This window comes from Semicossyphus pulcher, unplaced genomic scaffold (assembly GCF_022749685.1).
Source record: "Semicossyphus pulcher isolate SPU_LCO1_2020_fin unplaced genomic scaffold, fSemPul1.0.p SCAF_2, whole genome shotgun sequence".
NCBI lineage: Eukaryota > Metazoa > Chordata > Actinopteri > Labriformes > Labridae > Semicossyphus > Semicossyphus pulcher.
This window is the reverse complement of record NW_027211693.1, coordinates 30,378,544-30,399,046: the sequence shown is the minus strand read 5'-3', so window position 1 is coordinate 30,399,046 and position 20,503 is coordinate 30,378,544. Positions and strand designations below refer to the sequence as shown.

The 20,503-nt window shown below is 42.4% G+C and overlaps 1 protein-coding gene across 2 annotated transcripts; it reads right to left on the bottom strand.

Annotated features, from left to right (window-relative positions):
• Window positions 1-472: 472 nt before the first annotated feature.
• Window positions 473-15,742, bottom strand: hars (histidyl-tRNA synthetase). Of its 2 annotated transcripts, XM_069670421.1 has the most exons (14): window positions 15,585-15,668; window positions 11,235-11,623; window positions 11,009-11,098; window positions 10,018-10,137; window positions 9,834-9,929; window positions 7,255-7,380; window positions 7,043-7,150; window positions 4,786-4,884; window positions 4,526-4,619; window positions 2,991-3,118; window positions 2,530-2,802; window positions 2,320-2,436; window positions 2,005-2,151; window positions 473-1,721 (listed from the first exon to the last, which is right to left on the bottom strand). In XM_069670421.1, exons 2-14 carry the CDS (start codon window positions 11,373-11,375, stop codon window positions 1,662-1,664), a joined length of 1,599 nt encoding a protein of 532 aa, XP_069526522.1. In that variant the 5' UTR covers window positions 11,376-11,623; window positions 15,585-15,668; the 3' UTR covers window positions 473-1,661. The 2 variants fall into 2 exon arrangements, with proteins under 2 accessions (XP_069526522.1, XP_069526523.1); XM_069670422.1 differs by lacking the exon at window positions 11,235-11,623 and having other exon boundaries at window positions 15,585-15,742.
• Window positions 15,743-20,503: the final 4,761 nt, after the last annotated feature.

Sequence of the window (20,503 nt, the reverse complement as noted above, 5' to 3'; positions counted from 1 at the left end):
AACAGCGGAGCCGGCAGGATGGAACAGTGCTGTGTATGTATTTGATACACGCGCTGTTTCTTTACACCTCGCGCACGTTTTCCTACGCTATTTAAAAACACACACTGGGGCGGCTTTACGCCGGCGTTGCATGGTCCAATGTAGAATGACAAAGATGGCGTGAGGACGGAGCTTCGTTACGGCGCTGAGGCGGAACCGCAGTGTAAAAAAGGCTTAAGATTAGAACATGCGTGTTCTTGACTGTATTCCTAAAGTGATCAATATTGTTCCCTTAAAAAATGGTCTTTACTTTGTTGGCATATCTCACAGCCCAAATAACCAACATAATTTGGACTGTGGATAATAAAAGAAATCCAGTCACAATTAAGGGAACTGTATTTCCATGGTAGTGACTCCCCCTATGAAGTTATAGTTATGAAATCTATTCTGAATGTTTTATGTCCAGCTTTGAAGAAACTACTCCAACCACGCCTCATTGTGCATGTTTTAATACCACCAGAGGTCAGTGTGAATACTGTTATTATCTCCACACAGACCTAAGCATGCACACAACTTTACATCTCAGTCAACACAAGTAGATTTTCAGCACTGAGCCATATGATGAATGTGTTTATTTCAGAGTACGGGCATGTTAGATACAGGTCGACATCAGCCTCTTGAAGAGCTGCAGAAAATAATCAAGGTTAAAGGTCACAGAATTTCTCATCCTGCACAGACAAACAATTTCTGATGAATCTGATTTACTTATTAAGCACTTGAATAGTTTGGCTAACATCAATGATCTGTTCCTCAAAGCACAGGATGAAACAGACAGTAACTGTGGACTCCTTTAAACACAGTATTTTACCTTGATGCCTGATGTGTGTTCTCGTCTCTTTTAGGATAAGCTAGCAAAACCTTAAGCAAAAACATTTAATGAACCTAATATATACCCCGAACTCGAGATTAAAGCTCCCGGAGAGCTCAGCCTGACTGTAACTACACACAGAGATCATTTTGTTTGTTTTTTAACTTCCTGCAGGTTTTCAAATTAAATTTACCTCAATGTTGCACAGTTCTCACACTGACCAGGACGTTACGCTGCAAAATATGGACAACTTAATAGTGCTGCAATATACTGACATTTAGATGGACTTATTTGTGTCAAACATCAATATCCTTATACCAATGTAGCAGGCTTATTGATTATTATAGATTATTTTAGCCCAAACTACGATTGTTTCCTAAACCTAACCAAACTGATGGTTTTGGTTAGTAAAATGATCACAGCTTGGTTATTTTGAGGAAAAGATCATGGTTCGGGTTTTATTTTATTATTTTATTGGTTGTTTTATTTTGGTACACAGGAGGATAAAATACTGTGTTTTTAGGGAGTCCCAAAAGTCATAACATTTATTTAATTTCCTGTAACCTGCAGCATGTTTTTAGTTTGGTTTCATTGTTAAGAAGCACACCCAGTTGAACTCGCTCCCTGCTGTTACAGCCTGCAAGAGTCCATATAACAGCAGTCTATGTGGCTGCTATGAGAACAACATGTTTGGATGTGTGTTTTTCAGGGCTGTGTGATGTCCAACATGACTGGACTGGATAAGAAAGTCTTTTCAGGAGTCTGCAGAGTGTGTGTGAAGCGATCAGGCGATGTGGTAAGATTGGTGGGGGAACTAGGCCTCAGACGTCCTCCTCCTGATCTCACTTATAAGGTCTGCTCTTGTAATATCAGCCTGTGGAGGGAAGAAGGAAAAGGAGACACGGGAGTTAGTCCTTAACACTGTGTACCGACGTATCTGAAACAATCAATACTATTGTTTGTTTGTTTTATCTTTTAGATCCCTTTTATAATAAAATACTCTGCACACTCACAGAAGAGTCACCCATCTCCTGTCTGATCCTGCATGTTCAGCTGATAGGTACGACGTTTGTTTTCACATGCAGTGTGTGTGTGTGTGTGTGTGTGTGTGTGTGTGTGTGTGCGTGTGTGTGTGTGTGTGTGTGTATCAATCGTACCTCCTCTCTTGTGGCCACCACCCGGAGTTTGACCACTCCATCCTTCAGCTCCTGTTCTCCCAGTATGGCCACCAGGGGGATCCCAGACTCCTCACAGTGCTGCAGCTGACTCAGCAGTTTGGGGTTTTTCTTGTACATCACCTCTGCCTACACACACAAACACACACACAATGTAAGTAAATGTCGAGCCATGCATTTTGTGCACATGAAAATTGTGCTCTGTCTCGATAGCCAGCCATGTGGACTGTAGGTTAACAGATAAAACAGAGAAAGGACAACACAGAAGTACATTAACACACACACACACACACACACCTTAATGCCAGCATTCCAGAGCTCAGACACGAGTTTGAGTTTCTCCTCCAGCAGGTTCTTCTGAGCAGACGCCACCATGACCTGAACCTCTGTGGTCCGAACTTTCTCTGCAGCGGCCTGAACAACACAGCTCCGTTACAGTCTGACCCGTCTACACACGCTGATCATTATCTTATAACATCTTATTTATGATCTTATAACAGCCGTCACCTCAGCCTTCTGCTCCATGATGGAGAAGACCCTCTCGATGCCGATGCTGACGCCCACACACGGCACTTTCCTGCCTTTGGGGTCAAACATGCCCACCAGGCCGTCATACCGCCCCCCGCCGGCCACGCTGCCCACGCTGACGCTCTCCTCTGCAGGGGATCCGTTTTGGGCATCAGTGCACGCTGGGGTCACACCCGCCTGACTCAGCACCGCCTCATAAATGACTCCTGTGTAATAGTCTAGACCTCGGGCCAGACTGAGGTCAAACACCACCTGGGGGTGACGGAGAAGGAAAGTGGAAGAAAGATTGAAAAGGTCCCAGAGAGGAAGAGAGACATTATGAGGAGCGAGAGAAACAAGCACTATAAACTGAAACAAAGGAACTTTTAATCTACATAATAATATTATCCATCATCCTGTAAAAAAAGTTGTGGCATGTATGTGTAACAGGAAGTTCTCACCTTGTCTGTGACCTGGAAGAGCTGCAGGTAGCTGAAGAGCAGCTTGATGTCCGACAGGCCAGCACAGGCCAGCTTACTCTGAGACATTTTCTGGTCGTGAAGGAGGCGCTCTGCTAAGTCCATTCCACCTACAGCATACACACACTCCAGTTTACACACCCAGCACACACAGAGCAGCACTTTGATGTACGTAGGTCCGACATTCTCTCCTCTGTAGCTCTGCTTTTGACATCAGGAACAAACTCTGAACTCACTGGCATGAAAGGTGACATATTTTTGCTATGTAATCAATTTTCTGTTATTCTGATGTTTTATGAATCACGTTGGAAAAGTTTGTTTCATCTTAAACATTGTATACAGATTTTAATTTAATTATTTTTCTTTCTGAAACCAACAAGCCGTTTTGTCATTCAAAGGTCAGACCTCAGCCACCATTGGCTGACAGTATTGGAGTGACCACATAGCCCCACCGCGACCACCGCACTGCACTGTCACTCAGAAGTTGTAGAAAATATTGCCGCTCTAGGATCGGTTACTCGGCCTTATGTGTACGAGCCAGAATCACCAGGAGGTATCGGAACGGTACGTTGAAATCTTGACTTGACTACAAGCACGTGCAACAAGGCAGTCTGAGGTGAATGATGGTGAATGACGATTGGTCGATTTCAACAGGTTCTACGTAAAAACTGCAGCTGTTTTGAACGGAACATTTCAGAGGCGACCTTTTTAAACATGCCACTCTGGAAAAACAGGGAATTATGCAGTTTTCACTTTTTCACTGTGAACAATAAACACCCAAAAATGTGAAACCCAACAAAATATGAGAATATCCATTCAAAAGATACGACCCCTTTAATAAGCAGTGGCAGAAGTCAGCCTGTACTCACAGGAGAAGCTGCACCAAAAACTCAGGACAGAAGCTGCGCGTCCATAAATAAAACCAAAACTTTCTATTTGGCTGATATGCTAAGAAAAAGAGTTTTGAAAAGCTTAATGCTAATTTATATGAAATGCATCCACATTTTGGCAAATTTAACGATACTCTGCGTTTTACAGCTGGTCCAATTTTTGTCGTACAATTCTAAGATGCTGGCGCCGGTTTAGCTCAGCGGTTAAATTGTGCGTCCCATATACAGCAACTGCAGTCTTCGATGCAGCAGCACCGGGGTTCGACTCCCACCCTCGGCCCTTTGCCGCGCGTCATCCTCGCTCTGTTTCCGACACTATCCACTGTCCTCTCTCTCTCAAATAAAGACATAAAAAGTCCAAAACATCAATTCAAAATTCCAAGATGCTTTAATTCTGAACTTAAAAGGGCCCTATTATTTTTACTACTTCAGAGTTGTAGCTAGCTGGAGCTAACAAGCTTCCTCAACCGCTCCAAAAAATGTAATAAATCGGAGGAGACGTATAAGGTAGCATAAAATGTATCTGTCTGCGCTGCTGACAGGACAGAGGTTGGAGTTGGAGTGGCACAAAAAGCTTTGTTCATGCCAGCGCATCATTGATGGGTCACATCTCATGTCAAGTCTCACCCTGCATACTGACGTACTCCCCGATCTGGTCAGCAGCCTCCTCTGACAGGCCCTTCTCATTCACCATCTCCTTCTTCACGTCCTCCCAGGGCATCTAAGTTCAGACCAGAGAAAATGGCATAAGGAGGTCGGTTAGAGCCTGACAGTGGTGAAATCAACATTAGATGAACAACACTGTGAAGGTCTGGTGTTCGTAACAATAGCAGAGCAGCATAACTAAAGGAAGTCCTGAGTATATGCACAGCAGGAAGGGTCCGTACCTTGTCCAGTTTATCCACTGTTGAACAGATTGTGCGGAATTTGTCGTCTGGGACTCCACACACCGCAAACATCCCATCGAGGATGCGTCTGTCGTTCACCTGCAAAAGAAGGATGTGTTTATGTCTGCAAGTTTCTCGGGATGACCCCCACTAAAGACGCGTCGTCGCAGTGATTGAATTATTTAAAAACTGTAAAACTTCAGTTAATGGGCTTTTATTTGTTTTAATCTATGAAGTCAATCTGCCTTTATTTGGGTCAGGCGTATTGAATCTTATTTAAATTAGGCAATCGAGAAACCTGTCAATTACAAATCACTAATTTGATCTTGTTTTGCAAGACAGCACATCTAGACCAGCCTGCTGCACTGAGAGAGAGAAAGAGAGATACCCCTTAGATACACAGGTGTTTTTTAGACCTGGGAAGACCCGCTAATAACCGCCGACTGTCTCTTTTCCCATTGCCAGTGGAGTTTACTGCTTTTGGCCTCGTTTCTGCTGCCAGAAACAGGGTTAGTACAGCAACAATAGTACTCACAAAGAACTTACATTATACTCTTTGTAACATCCTCACTGGCCTCCATGCTGCTTACCAGTGGTTCGGTCTTTATTGTATCTATTACTTGTTCAGTCTATTTATTAAACTCAAGGCTGACAAATTTGGAACGATGTTCGAGCGCTGCTCGGACGGAGACAGGCGGTTAAGACGGCCAGAAAGGGGGCGGAGATTAGCGTGTCGACACAGGTTTTGTGTTCCCATCAATGCCGATCGGATCCGAGATGATAATTACCCAGGTCTACTGCAGAGTCATTTGACCCGTGTCTGAATGCAGTTTGTAACCTTTCCCACTAAGCAAAAAAGCCGTGTGTTAGCGGGTTTTTTGACCAGTGGGTAAAGGGCTTTAGAGAGAGACAGCGCAGAACTCGTAAGTCATCATCTCTCTCTGACATGTAGGCCTATGAAGCTGTCTAAGCATATCAGCATATGTTTTGTTTGTTGAGTAACACATGTGGTTTACCCTGAAAATCTCACTAAAGAGATGGAGAAAAGAAACGTTTGTTATCATCATTATGATATTTATTTAGCTGTGGCGTTGATTTCTTCAGCCTTCATCCTGGTCATCACGCAGGAGACTCTGGGATGCTTTGGATCCACCCACACACATGAAGAGTCAGCTGATCGTTTATCTTCTTCCTCCCGTCACTCAACATACCGGCCTATTTACTGTCTTTCTCGGACAGAGATTACGGTTCAGCTTTATTTTTCCTCTCACTCTCTTGGGATCAACAGCGAAGTGTCTCACTGCTGCGTCTCCTGATTTTTTTGCCACAAACTTGACAACTGACACCATGTAGGTCTTGTGGTGTTTGGGTGAAAGTTAAAAAAAAACTAGTGATTCTCTGCACAGACAACCAGATAAACAATTATTGTGTACAAGCTTCTACTTGAGACGGACGTTTATTTGTCAAACATGCAGCCACACCTGGCAGGTAAAAGGAGACTGCATTTAAATATAAGTTTTACAGTCCATATTTTTTGGGGGCTTCACGAAATGTCATGAATTTCAGGGCGAACACGTAAAGAATGGTTTGAGACATCGTGGTAACTTCAGTCAGGACCCCACACGCAGCTCTTTTCACAGCCGCTGTACTTGAACTAGAGCTTGATTGGGAACTTTCTGCCGACTGCTGTCACTTAACAGACATCCATCCATTCATTATCTGCACAGCTCATCCTTTTCAGGGTCGCTGGGGGTTGGAGCCTATCCCGGCTGTCATTGGGCGAGAGGCGGGGCTACACCTGGACTGATGGCCAGTCAATCACAGGGCTGACACATAGAGACAGACAACCTTTCGCACTCACACCCACACCTACGGGCAATTTAGAGTCACCAATGAACCTACCGACATGTCTTTGGACCCGGAGGGAACCCACGCATGCACAGGGAGAACATGCAAACTCCACACAGAAAGGACCCCTACGTCTGAACCGGGACTTAAACCAGAAACCTTCTAGCTAAGAGGCAACAGCACTAACCACTGCACCACCATACAGCCCCTGCCATTTAACAACTCGTGGAAAACATGAGCTTCACTGACAGGTCGGAGAGACACACAACAGACGAGGTTTGTTTGAGGCTTTTTTTCCTTTGCGACTAAACCGACTCATGAAAATGAACTAAGACACCTTACACTGGTTTGGTTGAGTATTAGGGGGGCAGCGCTACAGGTTTCACCTGTAATAAGTGAATGGACAAACCTTGATGCGGAAGTCTCCGAGGTCCAGCTCACTGAGGATTTCATGGACGATCTTCAGACACTCGGCATCCGGAATCATTGCGTCATACTGCCCTGCTATGTCAAAGTCCTGAAACACACACGCACATGAATGACTTTTAGCAACACAGACAAACCAAGTCAGTTTCTAAAAGATCTAACAAGCCAGACAAAAGCTCGTCTCTGAGGACTCACACATTGGTAAAACTCTCTGTAGCGTCCGCGGGTCATGGCTGGGTTGTCACGGCGGTACACCTTAGCGATGTGGTAGCGTTTGATGTTGGTTATCTTGTTCATCGCCAGGTAGCGAGCAAAGGGCACCTGAAGGAAGGCAGGTCAAGGACAACACACCGCTCTTTGCTTTGATGGAGGGAAGAAGAGGAAAGCTTGTGACAGACTAGGATTACCGCCTGTGGATGTGTGCCTCCACCAACTAGTCAAGTAGCTATCTACATCTATTCACATGTTTCCCCACAGTGTGACGGAGGTTAGCAGAGATCTTTTTATTGTGATTTCAAAGAATAGATTGCTCTTATTACAAACTAAAAGCACAAATAGGCCTAGACTCTTCTAGCTACAGCAGAACAAGCAGGTACGAGAGGGGTGGAGAGAGGGGGGTGCAACATATTTCCCTCCAGGTGTAGCTGAGATATCGTGTTCGCAAAATTGAGACTGACATACCAACAGACTGAAAAGCAAGAACAAATTCTTTCTGCACAAAATGAACAATATACAGTTTATTGTTAATCTATCGCCATCACGTGTGCACATGTGCAAAAGTCACATCACAAACTGTTTTTGCTGCTTGATGCAAATTGTCATTTTATGTTCCATACATTTTAAAGTAGCCTAGCAGTTGTATCAACACCTGTCAAATCAAATAAAGTGCAATTAAATAGTTTTAAAACAATGCTTGTTATTAATTTTCACATAGAGCTGGAGGGAACTCTCATAATATAACACAACTAGGTGAAAACCTCGTATGTGGCTGACTGCATCAGGTCAGTGTGCGCTTTTGTGGGCAATGTGTCACAAGGACTGTCCTTATGAGGCTGATGACGACGTGTTGGAAAGCAGGTGTGCACTGCAAACGTTGATGAGGACAGCAGACGAACAGCAGAGGAGCAGCCCCGCCTACTCCCTGAACAAAGTATCCAGAGCGTATAGACAGAGAGTCGCATCAGTGGAGGTCCAATATCCTCCATGATCCGCCATTGCGATGTCGCCTCACTCTTTCTCTAGGGCTCTGACAGTGCCGTCACTCACTCAGACACTCAGTCAGTCACATACAGACCCATGTGTAGGACTGACCCCGACGGACAGCCAAAAATAACAATCATTTCCTGTATTCTGGTTTACTGTTATGCCCTAGTTTGTGATGGAAGTGTCTTTATTTATGTAGATGAAAACAAATGAATGCAAATTTAATGCAAATAATAAAAGGCTGGTACTTCAACAATTAATGTTAACATTCTAGCAGGATTTAAAAGTGTCATGATTCATGTGGTAGTCTAATGTTGTCCATGCAGAAAACAAATGGAGGGAGAGACAGCTTTACCTCTTCACTGAAGCTGCTCTCTCTGCCTCCAGAGATTTTACCTTAACAGGAGGATTCACTTTATATTTTATTTTATGTTTGCTAAATTTTATTTTATGTTCTTTTGAAAAGCAGTTAGACTTTATTTTCATGCTGAGCTGGTCCACAATCGACGTGTATGCGTTTTTCAATATCATACCCGTGGCCTGTAAAAGAGTTTTATAAATGTCAAGCTGTTCACATGATCACAGGCAATGGCTATTTATAATAATATACTATTTAACCGCACTGTACTCGGACATCTCTTTGGGGAGGTGGGGAGGTGGGGAGAGAGAGAGAGAGAGAGAGAGAGAGAGAGAGAGAGAGAGAGAGAGAGAGAGAGAGAGAGAGAGGTAACTCTCAGGTTTATCAGTGAAGTGTTTGTCTGTCACTGTTAACAGAGACTCCAGGCTGCAGTTTAGCTCAGAGTCAGACAGAGGGTCGGCGTCTAATAATCACCACGGTCATAGAACATATACGAGTCTGTCCAGTCCTGATCAAAAGCTCTGTTTTCGTTCTCTACTTTTCTCATTTTAAAAACACGCCAAGTCTACTTTTCCCTTCCTTATTTTCTCCCTCCGTGTCTCTGTTACTCTCCTCTCAGCTCCTCCATGTGTGTCTGTATTCTCACACACGCACTGGGTCAGTCATGATGCTTATAAGAGTAAGAGATTTGATTGGCTGAGTAGCGTTTACAACAAATGCATTGGTCTGTGAGTTTCAGGGGCACTAAAATCACTACCTCAAAGACAAGAAAAGCTGTGCAGGTTAAAAAAGATGCGCTTGTCAAAACTTTAAATAGGTCCGGTTCCGGATACGTCCGCATCTGGGTCCGGTCTCGGACCGTTGTGTGCTTATTAGTGACCCAAGGTCTAGAAAGAGAACTATTAAAAAATGTAAATCCATGTTTTATCAATGAATAAAAACAAAAAGATAATGTAAAACTGAGGGGACCTGGGCCTGTTTACACCAGCACACACATGACCAGATCTTGTAAATGGTCACCTGATATGCACATAGCAGCTTTTTGAACACCACTAAATTCTAGTTATGTGAATAAATATGTTACTGAATACTTAGAAAGACAAATCTGTTAAACCTTGTTAAGCAGCTAGTTAAAGCTGAACACGAGGCCATCTCTCATCCTCTGATAACTGTGTGTCTGTTTGATGCTCATAGCTGTGTAATCAAAGGATACGGTGAGGTCATATCTGAGGGACAGCAGCTCTCCTCCTTGGTCTTTGAGGTCGTAGATGAGCTTGGAGTCTTCTCCGTACTTCCCTGTCAATGTTTCCTACAAAACAGGAGGATAACAACCCTTCATGATTAAAAGGGAGATGATTTAAAGATTAAACTATGAAAACGTTTGTGAGAAAATCTACCTTCAGTTCAAACACAGGTGTGTCGATGGTCTCGGCTCCGTGGCGTTTGAAGCAGCCGATGATGGTGTTGAAGACTCTCTCTCTGATGGCCATCTGCTTGGGGTTGTAATCCCTCGTTCCCTGACAGAGAAAGACGTGTTTTAGTCTGTCTGACGAGTTAACTCTTCCCCTATCTTATCAAATGTTTCCAAAGACATAGGTGTGAAAAAGCATCAAGCAGCAGGGTTGTAGTAAAGTTCAAATGTGACAGATTTTTCTTGCTTTGTGTCATTTATTATCTTAACCATAGACTATCTAAAAGAAATGGATGTTGTAACCTCGACGTCACTCACTGGTTTTTCTATTTTTTTTTGTCTTGACTTTGGCATTTTGGCCGTGGCCATCTCGGTTTTTTGGTACCAGACGTGATCAAATTTGGAGAGCGGGGTAGAACACACATCACTACATGTCTATCCTGGTTAAAAGATTACAGTGGGAGTGAATCACAGGTTCCCAAGCACACCCTGCTTTATAAATACTCTAAATGGGAGCATACTAAATGAACATCATGCTGTATTGAAGAAGACTTGAAACTAGAGATTGAGATAAAGTCATTAGGAAAATGTTGACGAAGGGAATAAATCAAGAGAGAAGTAGGCTGACGTTTTGCCCCCTGCTGGTCAGTAGAAAGAATGCACCATTAAGGCACTTCTGGACTGGCTTTACTTTTGAAGAGAGGCTGCTTCTGCTTCTCATGTTAAGTCTATGCTGTTAACTGAAGATTAAATTAAAAAAAGGAACAAGGTGTGCGAAGATATTTTCATGAAAAAACAAACACAAGTAAAGCGCCATTCTGTAGGACATGCTGTTTAGATAAGATATTCATAAATAATAGATATAATATATATATTTATCATTACTTTTAGCATTTTGTGTTCCTATTATTTTCTTCTCCAACGGTGCTCTGCGTGGTCATTAAAGTGTGTTATTGAAAGCAGCCCTTTGCTCTTACCTTTGCTGTCTTCAGGACAAACTGATGTTTGCCGTCATCTCCTCCTATCTGAGCCTTCAGCTCCAGCAGTTTGGCTACTTCTTCATCAATCTGAAACACACACATCACAAAAAACACGGCAACCTTTATTGTATGTTTTCTAACATGAGAGAAATACTGCCTTAGCAACTTCGAGAAAAACTACAGAAACATTTTCACCCACATGCACACAGCACCAGAGGCCTACCTGAGCCACAGTGATCCCAGGGACAGAGTGCAGAGATCGGGCACGTGTTGCAGTCCGACAGCCAGCCAGACCGAGAGCACGAACACAAAACATGCCCAACATGTTTGTCCCACAGCACCGGGCATACAAAAACAAAAACATACGTCCAAAGTTTTGACAGGCAGAAGTTCAGGAGTGCATTGTGGTTTTAAGCAATGTCCAGTGGTATGTCCAGGGTCAGCCACAGCAGCCAATCACAACGGTCGGCAGCAGAACGGTCAGGAAGTGAGTGCAGCGATGATGTCCAGGAGGGTTGAGGTAGATGATAGTGATGATGAAGAGCGAGGCAGGCAGGGGTCATCCAGGGTCAGGCAGGAAGAACAGGAGAAAAGTGGTAAGCAACCCTAGCACTAGGGGAGGGCGGGGCATGACGCATCATCATCATCATCATCATCACAGCGTGGAGGATAGAACACGAGATGTACCAAGTCAATCAAAGCAGCGAGCCCAACACAGCTCTCACAGACACAAACACACACACAGACAGACAGAGACAGACGGGGTCCTGCTCTGATCCTGGTATCATATCTACGTGTCCGGTGTATTTAGCATGTCTAGCATTTTAAGGGTTCTTAAAGGGATAGTTCCGGCTGTATGAGGTAGAGTAGATAATAGTCAGGACGGCCCCTGTTTGGAGAAGCTGGCAGGAGAACAAACACGAACGCTAACTATGTACCGCTGCAGACGGGGCCACGAGAAAAACATACTTTAGCCACTTACGTTTAAATATAACGACCTAAATATAAAAACAATAAGCTATAGGTTTGAATATGTCACAGCTTCACCTTGACGTCAGACAGCCCTATCCTTTCAGACTCCAAGATTCTCTCATTTGAGCTGGATATTAAGTAGGCCTGTGTGGTAGTAATCTGTGTGCCACCGTCTCAAAGACAATATGTGTCAATTCATCAGAGAAGCAGCAGTCTCATCACATCTGCCCTTCTGGATTGGCACATTGGCTGCTCTTCCTTCAGCATTTCTGTCCACATTTGGTGTCTGGTATTAAGGCACGAAATTACACAACAATCTGCAACGTGGCTTGCATGAATAGAACTTAAAGACATAATCTCAAAGATTTTCATCTAAATTAATGCCTGTTAAGTCACTATATATCGCCGAGTGATTGAGCCTATGGCCCACTGATGAAAGCCTTTGCATTTGCAGTATATAGTATTATTACAGACTGGGTGTCTGCGGCGCCCAGTTACTGACACATTTTCCATCACACACAAGAAGTTGGTTGGTCTGCCAGAGAGGGTAGGCGGAGCTAAGCGGCTGCTTTTCCGCTCTCTGCAAGTGTTGCGAGTAAACAGTAATCTACTATGTCTGAACAAACAAAGAAAAGATGGATGACTACAGATACAACTTCAGTGAACATCCAAAGAAAAAGAAAGACATTTGAGAAAAATCAAGAGTTACAAATGTAACAAAGGGAGCCAACCATAGATGTCTGGTTATCTGGGACGTATGTGCCTGCAATTGCCTTTTATCGCCATTAGGTGACGCCAAATGAAAGACAACAAACTATACTTTGATCTACTCTAATTGCACAACAAAGCCTTATATTTTTCTGTTATGATGCAGAAATGTTTACTCTCTCTTTTAAGTTATCTGCCATTAATGAGACTGTTTTCAATACTATAATTAATCTGATAATGTAGAGCTTTGTTTAATTTGAATGACCCACTTACTCAACAGTAATGTAAAGGGAAATAGGGCTCTCTTACACACACAAGCATATCCATGTAAAGCACACACAATATTGGTAAGGATTGTACTTTGTTTTCTATTTCAAATGGAATAATTCCATACAATGTTTGTAGAAGCACGGGTTTAAAATAAAAATATGAATCATCAGTTTTAATGTTCCCTGGTGTTGTGCATGACGGCTCACTGTTGCACTATCAAAGCCAACACGTCAAGAACAGAGACATTGTTATTAATGTAGGGTGACCATACGTCCCGATTTGATCGGGACCGTCCCGTTTTCAAGCTCTGTGTCCCGAGTCCCGACAAATATCTCTGAAACACTAATATGTCCCGGTTTTGAACAGGCCCTGTCCCAGTTTTGACCAATTGAAACAGTCACGATGCACCATGCTTACAACACTGATTTGTCTGTATATATGTCAATCAATGTCGTTGCCAAGGCTGTTGCTGTTTTAACCAATAGAAAACATCACTATGCACCACCAGCCAAAGTTCGGTAGTCATTTGTTTGTACATGTGTCAGTCAATCGGTGTGCGGCTGTTGTTTCGCTTGCCCATCTCATCATACTGACAGGACCTGCTACATAACATCAGGTAGGCTAACTGTCATGCCATTTTTAAGTTTTCATTGATCTGTTTAAGTTACATTGGCCTCAAGGTATTTCCAGGCCTACCTTGTTTTTGTTAAAACGACTTCCTTTTCCACGTGCTGCATTGTTTACAGACAAAGAACCCGCTTTTCCTGTGATGTACTTTAATTAACTTACCTCTTACCTTTGCTGACATTTCAACATCATGATGCAGATTAGTAAAAAGTAAAAATGAAGCTTTGTCAGGTCTGTCATCATTTATTTTGGTCTTGCCCGTAGCCTACACAAAACAACTGTGGAGTAAATTGTCCCGCTTTATTGTAGATCACATCTACCCCCAATTTACTTTGTAAATGTATTGTAATGGATATATTGAATTTGACAAGAATCTCAACTTTCAATTCTATTTGATCAATTTGCTTGTTATTTTAACTAAATTCTATATCCACAGATCCAAATTCCTAAATAATTATAATAATAATATTTTAATTTTTTTTCTTTGTCAATGACTAATCCCCCTGGCGTATTTGTGATCGGATAATTGTGTCATTTATGTTGTATACACAATGTTTGATGTTGATGTTGCTCTCAATTCTGTGTATACTTGTCATTTGCTTCAATAAAGCTTAAACTTGTTAAAAAAAAATAATAATAAGAACAATTGCAATCCCTTAAATCCATCAATCCCTTTGTACAGATTCTATATTTCTAGAATCTGTAAATAGAACTTACCGATCTGGTAATATAATAAATTAAAGTTTTGTGCTTACTGGTGTTATATAATTATATTTTTCAAATGGGCCTAAAGTTTCGGTTGATCTTGAGAGACATGATTTTTCATTTGCTGAGGCACTTTCCATGGTGTTGAAAGGTGCACTATTGAAATATCCAATTGTACCATGAGCTCATACATGTGGGTTTGCGGTAAAATCAAAGTGTCCCTATTTGGAGGTTTGAAAATATGGTCACCCTATATTAATGTTATGTGCTTGGTGGTAGAGACATAGTTTCAGATGTTTTAGTGAATCTGTGTATTAAAACGTAGAGCCTACAATAATAGGATGGCACCTGAAGAAACGTAATTAGCTTTATGTTTTAGCTCATCTGTCACAGGATCATGCAGTTTCTCTTAACGTTAGTGTTCATTGGCCAAATTATTGCATCAGCTATCGTTACACATCTTGGATGGACATGCGCAAACTCAACGTTAAAACGTTTCGTGACAGGATTGTCTAAAACGCCGGTTTGCAAATAAAAACGGCTTCTGAATCGGTTGGTTACTTCCCTGTCATTTCCATAACACTATGTTAGCTCTGTTAGCTAACTCCACATAATAGTGTCGAAGAGCGGAAAGCGGACCGGGCTGGTTAGCATCTCCATTTCAAGTAACTAACTTAAAGCTAGCAGTTAGCTAGCCGGTTCAGCTAAAATGAAAACACTGTTAAGGACAAACTGACAAGTTGCCCCATCTAACCTTCCGGAAATGTGTATTATTAAGCAGCTGACGTAATATCAGGCTAAGTGGCTAGTGGCCAAAACGCGTGGAGATATCTGTGGCTTCATTTTTAGACCTCAGCCAAACATCACTTAAATCCAGCGCAATTTTACAATGACTAACGTATCAATAAACACATATGCACTAGGCAATATAACGGGCATCCTGTCTATTCTTGGTGCCTTACAGAAAATTCGGCACATGTATAACAGGGGAAGAGGTGCTATTTTTCAAATAATATATATTTAAGTATGTAAGGATAGTGGACATACGGTCTGCCGAATACATAATTGACTCAGGCAGTAGTGAGTCAGTTGTGGGAATCATTATAAGGCTGCAACAAATAGACAAATAATTGAACAGTGTTTTGTATTGGGATTTGCCGTTAGTCATACAGAATGAATGAAGTTCGTCTTATGTGTATTGGGTTGCTAGCTAGAACCCTGTCTGTTACATGCCGCATTGACACGCTGCTCAACACATGTAAAGAGCGAGCTGTTAGATGTCAGTACTGACCTGCTCTTTGCTCGCCTTCTCTGACTTCAGCTTCCGGACCACTTCACCTTGGATCTTAATCGCTTCTTGTATCTGTGCCTTATCTTCCATGGCGTTCAGAAGTATATTTTCACCGGTACTCACACCTCCCGCGACCCAGCAGCTGTCACGATTTTGCTGTGGTGGTGCAAAGCGGATACGGAAACACGTAAAACTTCCGTTTGATATTTTCTAAGTAAAAGACGTTCTGGTAAAACTCCGTACCATCTGAAAAAGATGTTCATTTACAGTCAATTACTTTACTGTTGAGCGGTGGGTGGATGGATTGATAGATAGTTAGATAGATGGATGGATGAGACGTTAACACATATTAAAGTAAAACGGAAAAGAAATGAAAAATATCTTCATAGGCTTTGAGGTGATGTCTACAAGGTCCCTTTTAAAAAAAGAAATAAATAGGTGTTTTGTATTCCTCTATATGTTGTTATAAAAATTCTGGTAAAAGGGAGGCTTTCAGCCTAAAATTACAGTAACAGAACTATCTTCACACACTCAGCTAATAAGGCTCAAATATTTGTTGCCTACGATTTATATTGGTATTAGTGTATTCAACAGTTTGCAGATGTGTGTCTGTGTAAAACATACCGGCTGCAGGTGGAGAGGGCAACAAGTTCTCTGCCGGGGGAGCGATGAACGACGTTACATGTTTGGCCTGCATGTTTGGGACCACCGTCTCAACTACAAACAGCAACAGAAATACCTCAATTTTGATTAGCCTAATGCCGAGCCATGCCATGAACAAATAAAGATATGTTACAGGATGATCATGAAGGGCTTCAAGATGTGAAAGTGTAAGTTAATAAATGATGATATATCTATCTTTACCTTAAACTGAACATAATAGTGTGAACTAGGTCATAACAGTCCACTCAGTCCGTTACAATACTTATAGTAATGTGTTTGTGTGTATGTGACTTTTACTTTTCATTGATTAGAAGTAAAATATAAGGATGTGAAGACTAAATGCAGAAACTCATTTTGCACTCTCCCTCTAGCTCTCCTCCTCGCTCCGGCTTCTTCAATGACTCTCAGGTGAGCTCCTCATCGAGCTCCTCTCCCACCTCCTCCTCTTCCTCCTCTGGTTTCCTCACTGTTTCACCCGGTTGCTCCTCTGCAAGCTCTTCCCCAGCTAGGTTGTCAGGATCCAGCTGTCGCTTCTCCCCCTGCCTGCCCCCTGGAGGAAAAGCAGTGTCCTGGGTTGGACCCTGAGGAGGAGACGGGCTCCCCTCAGAGGACAGAGGAACCCAGCCAGCCTCCTGAAGATCCCTCCTTCACTTCATCCACCAAACTCATCTCAACCGGCTCCGAGCCAGATGAAGAAGAACTGACAACGTCTGAGGCTCAGGAACCAGCAACGTGGCAGCTCCAAACACAAGAGACGTGCTGTGAAGGCAGAAGGACCCGCTTCATAGAAGCGTCCTTTGAAGAGCTGAGCAGTGCCATGATGTGTATAAGAGATAACATAGGTTAAGTTAATATAGACTGTCTGTCTGTCTGTTTGGTTCCACGCCTGACTACCTCTTTCCAACCGGACTCGGACATGTCACAAACACTCTCAACATCCCATAACAGATGTCATGGTGTGCCAAAATCAAGAATCCCTGTAATTCACAGACATGGCAGCACGGTCTGAGATAACCTCCGCTCTATTCCGTGGACACCGTCATCTGAAAAATGGATATGCTGCCACAATTAAGCTGGTTCTGATAGAGGTCGCTGTCTTATAAGACTTTTTTTCAATGACTTTTTCACCTCCCGTGGATTAATTTTCCTGCCGGTTACTGAAACCTGGCTGAACTCAGGTGAGCTAATCTACTTGTTCAACTATGTCCACCAGACTGTGTATTTTTAAACACGCCTATACCTCCGGGCAAGGTGGGGGTCTAGCAGCCATCTTCAAAAATAATTCCGGCTGTCACCTTTTAGCCCTGGGTTCTGTCTCAAGTTTTGAAGTACGGTTAATTAAAGTAGGAACAGCAAATCCATTATTAATCGCCCTTGTGTATCGCCTGCCAAAGCCTCAAAAAATGTTCATCCTACAATTTGCAGACCTCCTATCACAGATCATGCCTAGCTTTGATTGAGTTCTGATTCTTGGTGATTTTAATGTCCATGTATGCTGTTCATCCAAACCACTGGTTTCTGAATATCCAGTGTTCCTGTTCACAAATGTAAAAATAATTGACCCAAGCCTTTCAGATCACAGTGCACGGTTACAATGTTGGATATCCATACTAAACATGGGTGACGTTTTAAACCTGTAAATGTCTGTTTGAGGTGTTCATGGCATGACCAACTGAGGATCCCGTGAACAACTTCAACTTCAAAAATACAACAAGTCATTGACAACATTGCCCCTGTTTAAACTAAAATCATGAAAAAAACAAAAAGCCCCCAGGAGAAATGTCGGGGTTGTGAGGAAGCTTAAGAGAGAATGTCGCCAGGCAGAACAACGGTGGAGAAAAACAAAGCTCCAAGTTCACCGTGACATCTGCAAGCATAAACTGAATGCATAAAACAATGAATGTTTCTTACATCTCTAAAATCATTGGTGAAAATATCAACAATAGTAAAGTGCTCTTTTCCACTGTTGATCGGCTTATTAATCCACCATCTCAAATCCCACCAGAGATGCTGTCCACTGACATAGACAAAACATTACTGCTTCCTAGATCTGGAAATGAACCTATTATCGCTGACACCATGTTGACTTACTCGATCTTAAAAAACAAGAAAATATTGTTGAGCAGCCCAGGCCACCACCTGCTGCTTGGATCCTGTCCCTACCACCTTCTTTAAAATTGTTTTTTACTGAATGAGGTGTTACAAATTATTAACTGCTCTCTTCAGTCAGGTATATTTTCTACACCACTAAAAACAGCTGTCATTAAACCACTTCTACAGGCCCGTCTCCGACTTACAATTCCTATGCAAAGTACTAGAAAAAACAGCTGAATAATTATCTCACATCAAACAACCTTCTAGATATTTATCAATCAGGTTTTCAATCCCACCATTGCACAGAAACAGCACTTATTAAAGTTGTTAACAATTTGCATATAAACACAGACTCTAACAAAATATCTGTTCTTGTGCTTCTGGACCTCAGGGCTGCCTTTGATACTGTAGACCACGACATACTTCTGTAGAGATTGGAGACATCGGTGGGAACTCTATATTTGGGCATCTGCCGACACACAGCAGAACTTCCTGCCCGTCTCACAATTCAAGGACACGCCCACCCAGCAGCTCAGATCGTCAGGTTGGTTCAGAATGCCTTGGAGAAAGTGTTTCTTTGGCTGTGAATGAAAGACATCAGTGTTTACTTTTCCAAAGGATGAGAGCACCATTGAGAGACATTCATTTCACATCGAAAAAGTGAAGTTTACTCTTTGCTGACAACTCTGTAACACGGCCACAGGGTAGGAGGCGTGCCTCAAACAGTGAGTTCTGTCCCTCAGCAGCTGGCCAAAGAAAGTAGGCTTGTAGGGGCGGGGTTTCTTTTTAGTCACTTTTAATTTATAGAACATTAATTCATATAAGCAAGTTCAAAATAAGAAAAAACAACACAAACTAAAATAAAAGCACAGACCAAACAGTCGCACAGCATATCGGCAGTATTCATGACGATAATATTTATATACACGAGACATACATCCAAAAGGTCAATGAATTGGAATTACAGTGTTGGGCCCCTATGACATCCCAGCTGGAAATGTTTTGTTCTAAGAACGCTCAGAGAATGTTACGTGTGATGTTCTGGTAATGTTTTGAGCGGGAAGTTTTTATTTGGTTCCCAGAAAGGTCCTTTTAATAGTAGAACGTTTTATAAATTACGTTGTCATAGTTCAGGCCCAACTAACATCCTGAAAAGATCCTCAGCATGTTGCAGTGAGCATGTTCTACCTTTGTTTTTATGCCATATTGAGCAAATGTTTTATAAAAGGCGTTCCGACATCCCAGGCCTCAATAACATCCTGAAAATATCTTAATAATGTTATATTATTATTATAATGTCGCACTTACCCACAGCTAAATCTAGCGTTCTGTGTTGTAGCATTTTAGGTGCTTATTACTACTACAATGGTGGCTGTGAAAACTGTACTTCTGTTTTTATCAAAATAAACAGAGTTGGAGCCAAAAGTGATGTTTATGTCTGGTTCATCACACAATACAAGAGAGGGTAGGCCCACACAACTGCTAAACAAACCAAGTTATTATCCTGTGCGCACAAGATAATAACTTCAATCGTGCTCAAAAGGCCAAAAAATGAGTGAAGCTTCTGTTAGCTATGTAGGACAGGAAGGACAGTTTTGGTGGCCTCCAGAAATGGGCACAAACTGATGCCCAACCTCCCTCGCACTCACTTCCCATCCACACGGTGTCTTAGTCACCCTTGGTGTCAAAGTCCAGTTTAGCCTAAATATCCTTTCTACTGTAACGTTAACACTACTCCCTGCCGTCAAACTCCACCATCATTCCGCTCATTCAGTCCCACTCCCCCGCCACGGGGGTCCGGAAGCTCCTGTGCTAGTTTGAGGAGTGAACACAAACCCTGCATTGCCCTGACAGGGCAGAGCCAGCTAATAGTACCGCTAGCTGCACGGCTAAACAGTATGATGGTTACAAATAAAAATAAGACGACAACTTGTGTGTGTGTTGGTTTGTACAAAGCCCTGAGCGGACATGCATCCATACATTTTATTTACACCGTTTTCCTGTGATAACAAATTAATTTGGCCGATTGTCTCGATAAAACAGTTATGATTATCCGACATTATGGTGGTGCCGCGCTGTTATCACGTGATAAATAAGTCGAGATCTTCAGAAAACAACCAGAAAAAAATCGTTATCACAGAAAAATTTAGTAAATAATGTAT

Excerpts from the sequence above, each read along its gene's own strand:
- hars (XM_069670421.1), bottom strand. The coding sequence starts at position 11,375 with ATGTTTTTGTTTTTGTATGCCCGGTGCTGTGGGACAAACATGTTGGGC. Across the intron at positions 9,930-10,017 it reads CACCTGTGTTTGAACTGAAG|GAAACATTGACAGGGAAGTA; the intron begins GTAGATTTTCTC and ends CCTGTTTTGTAG. Across the intron at positions 1,722-2,004 it reads TGGTGGCCACAAGAGAGGAG|GCTGATATTACAAGAGCAGA; the intron begins GTACGATTGATA and ends TTCCCTCCACAG.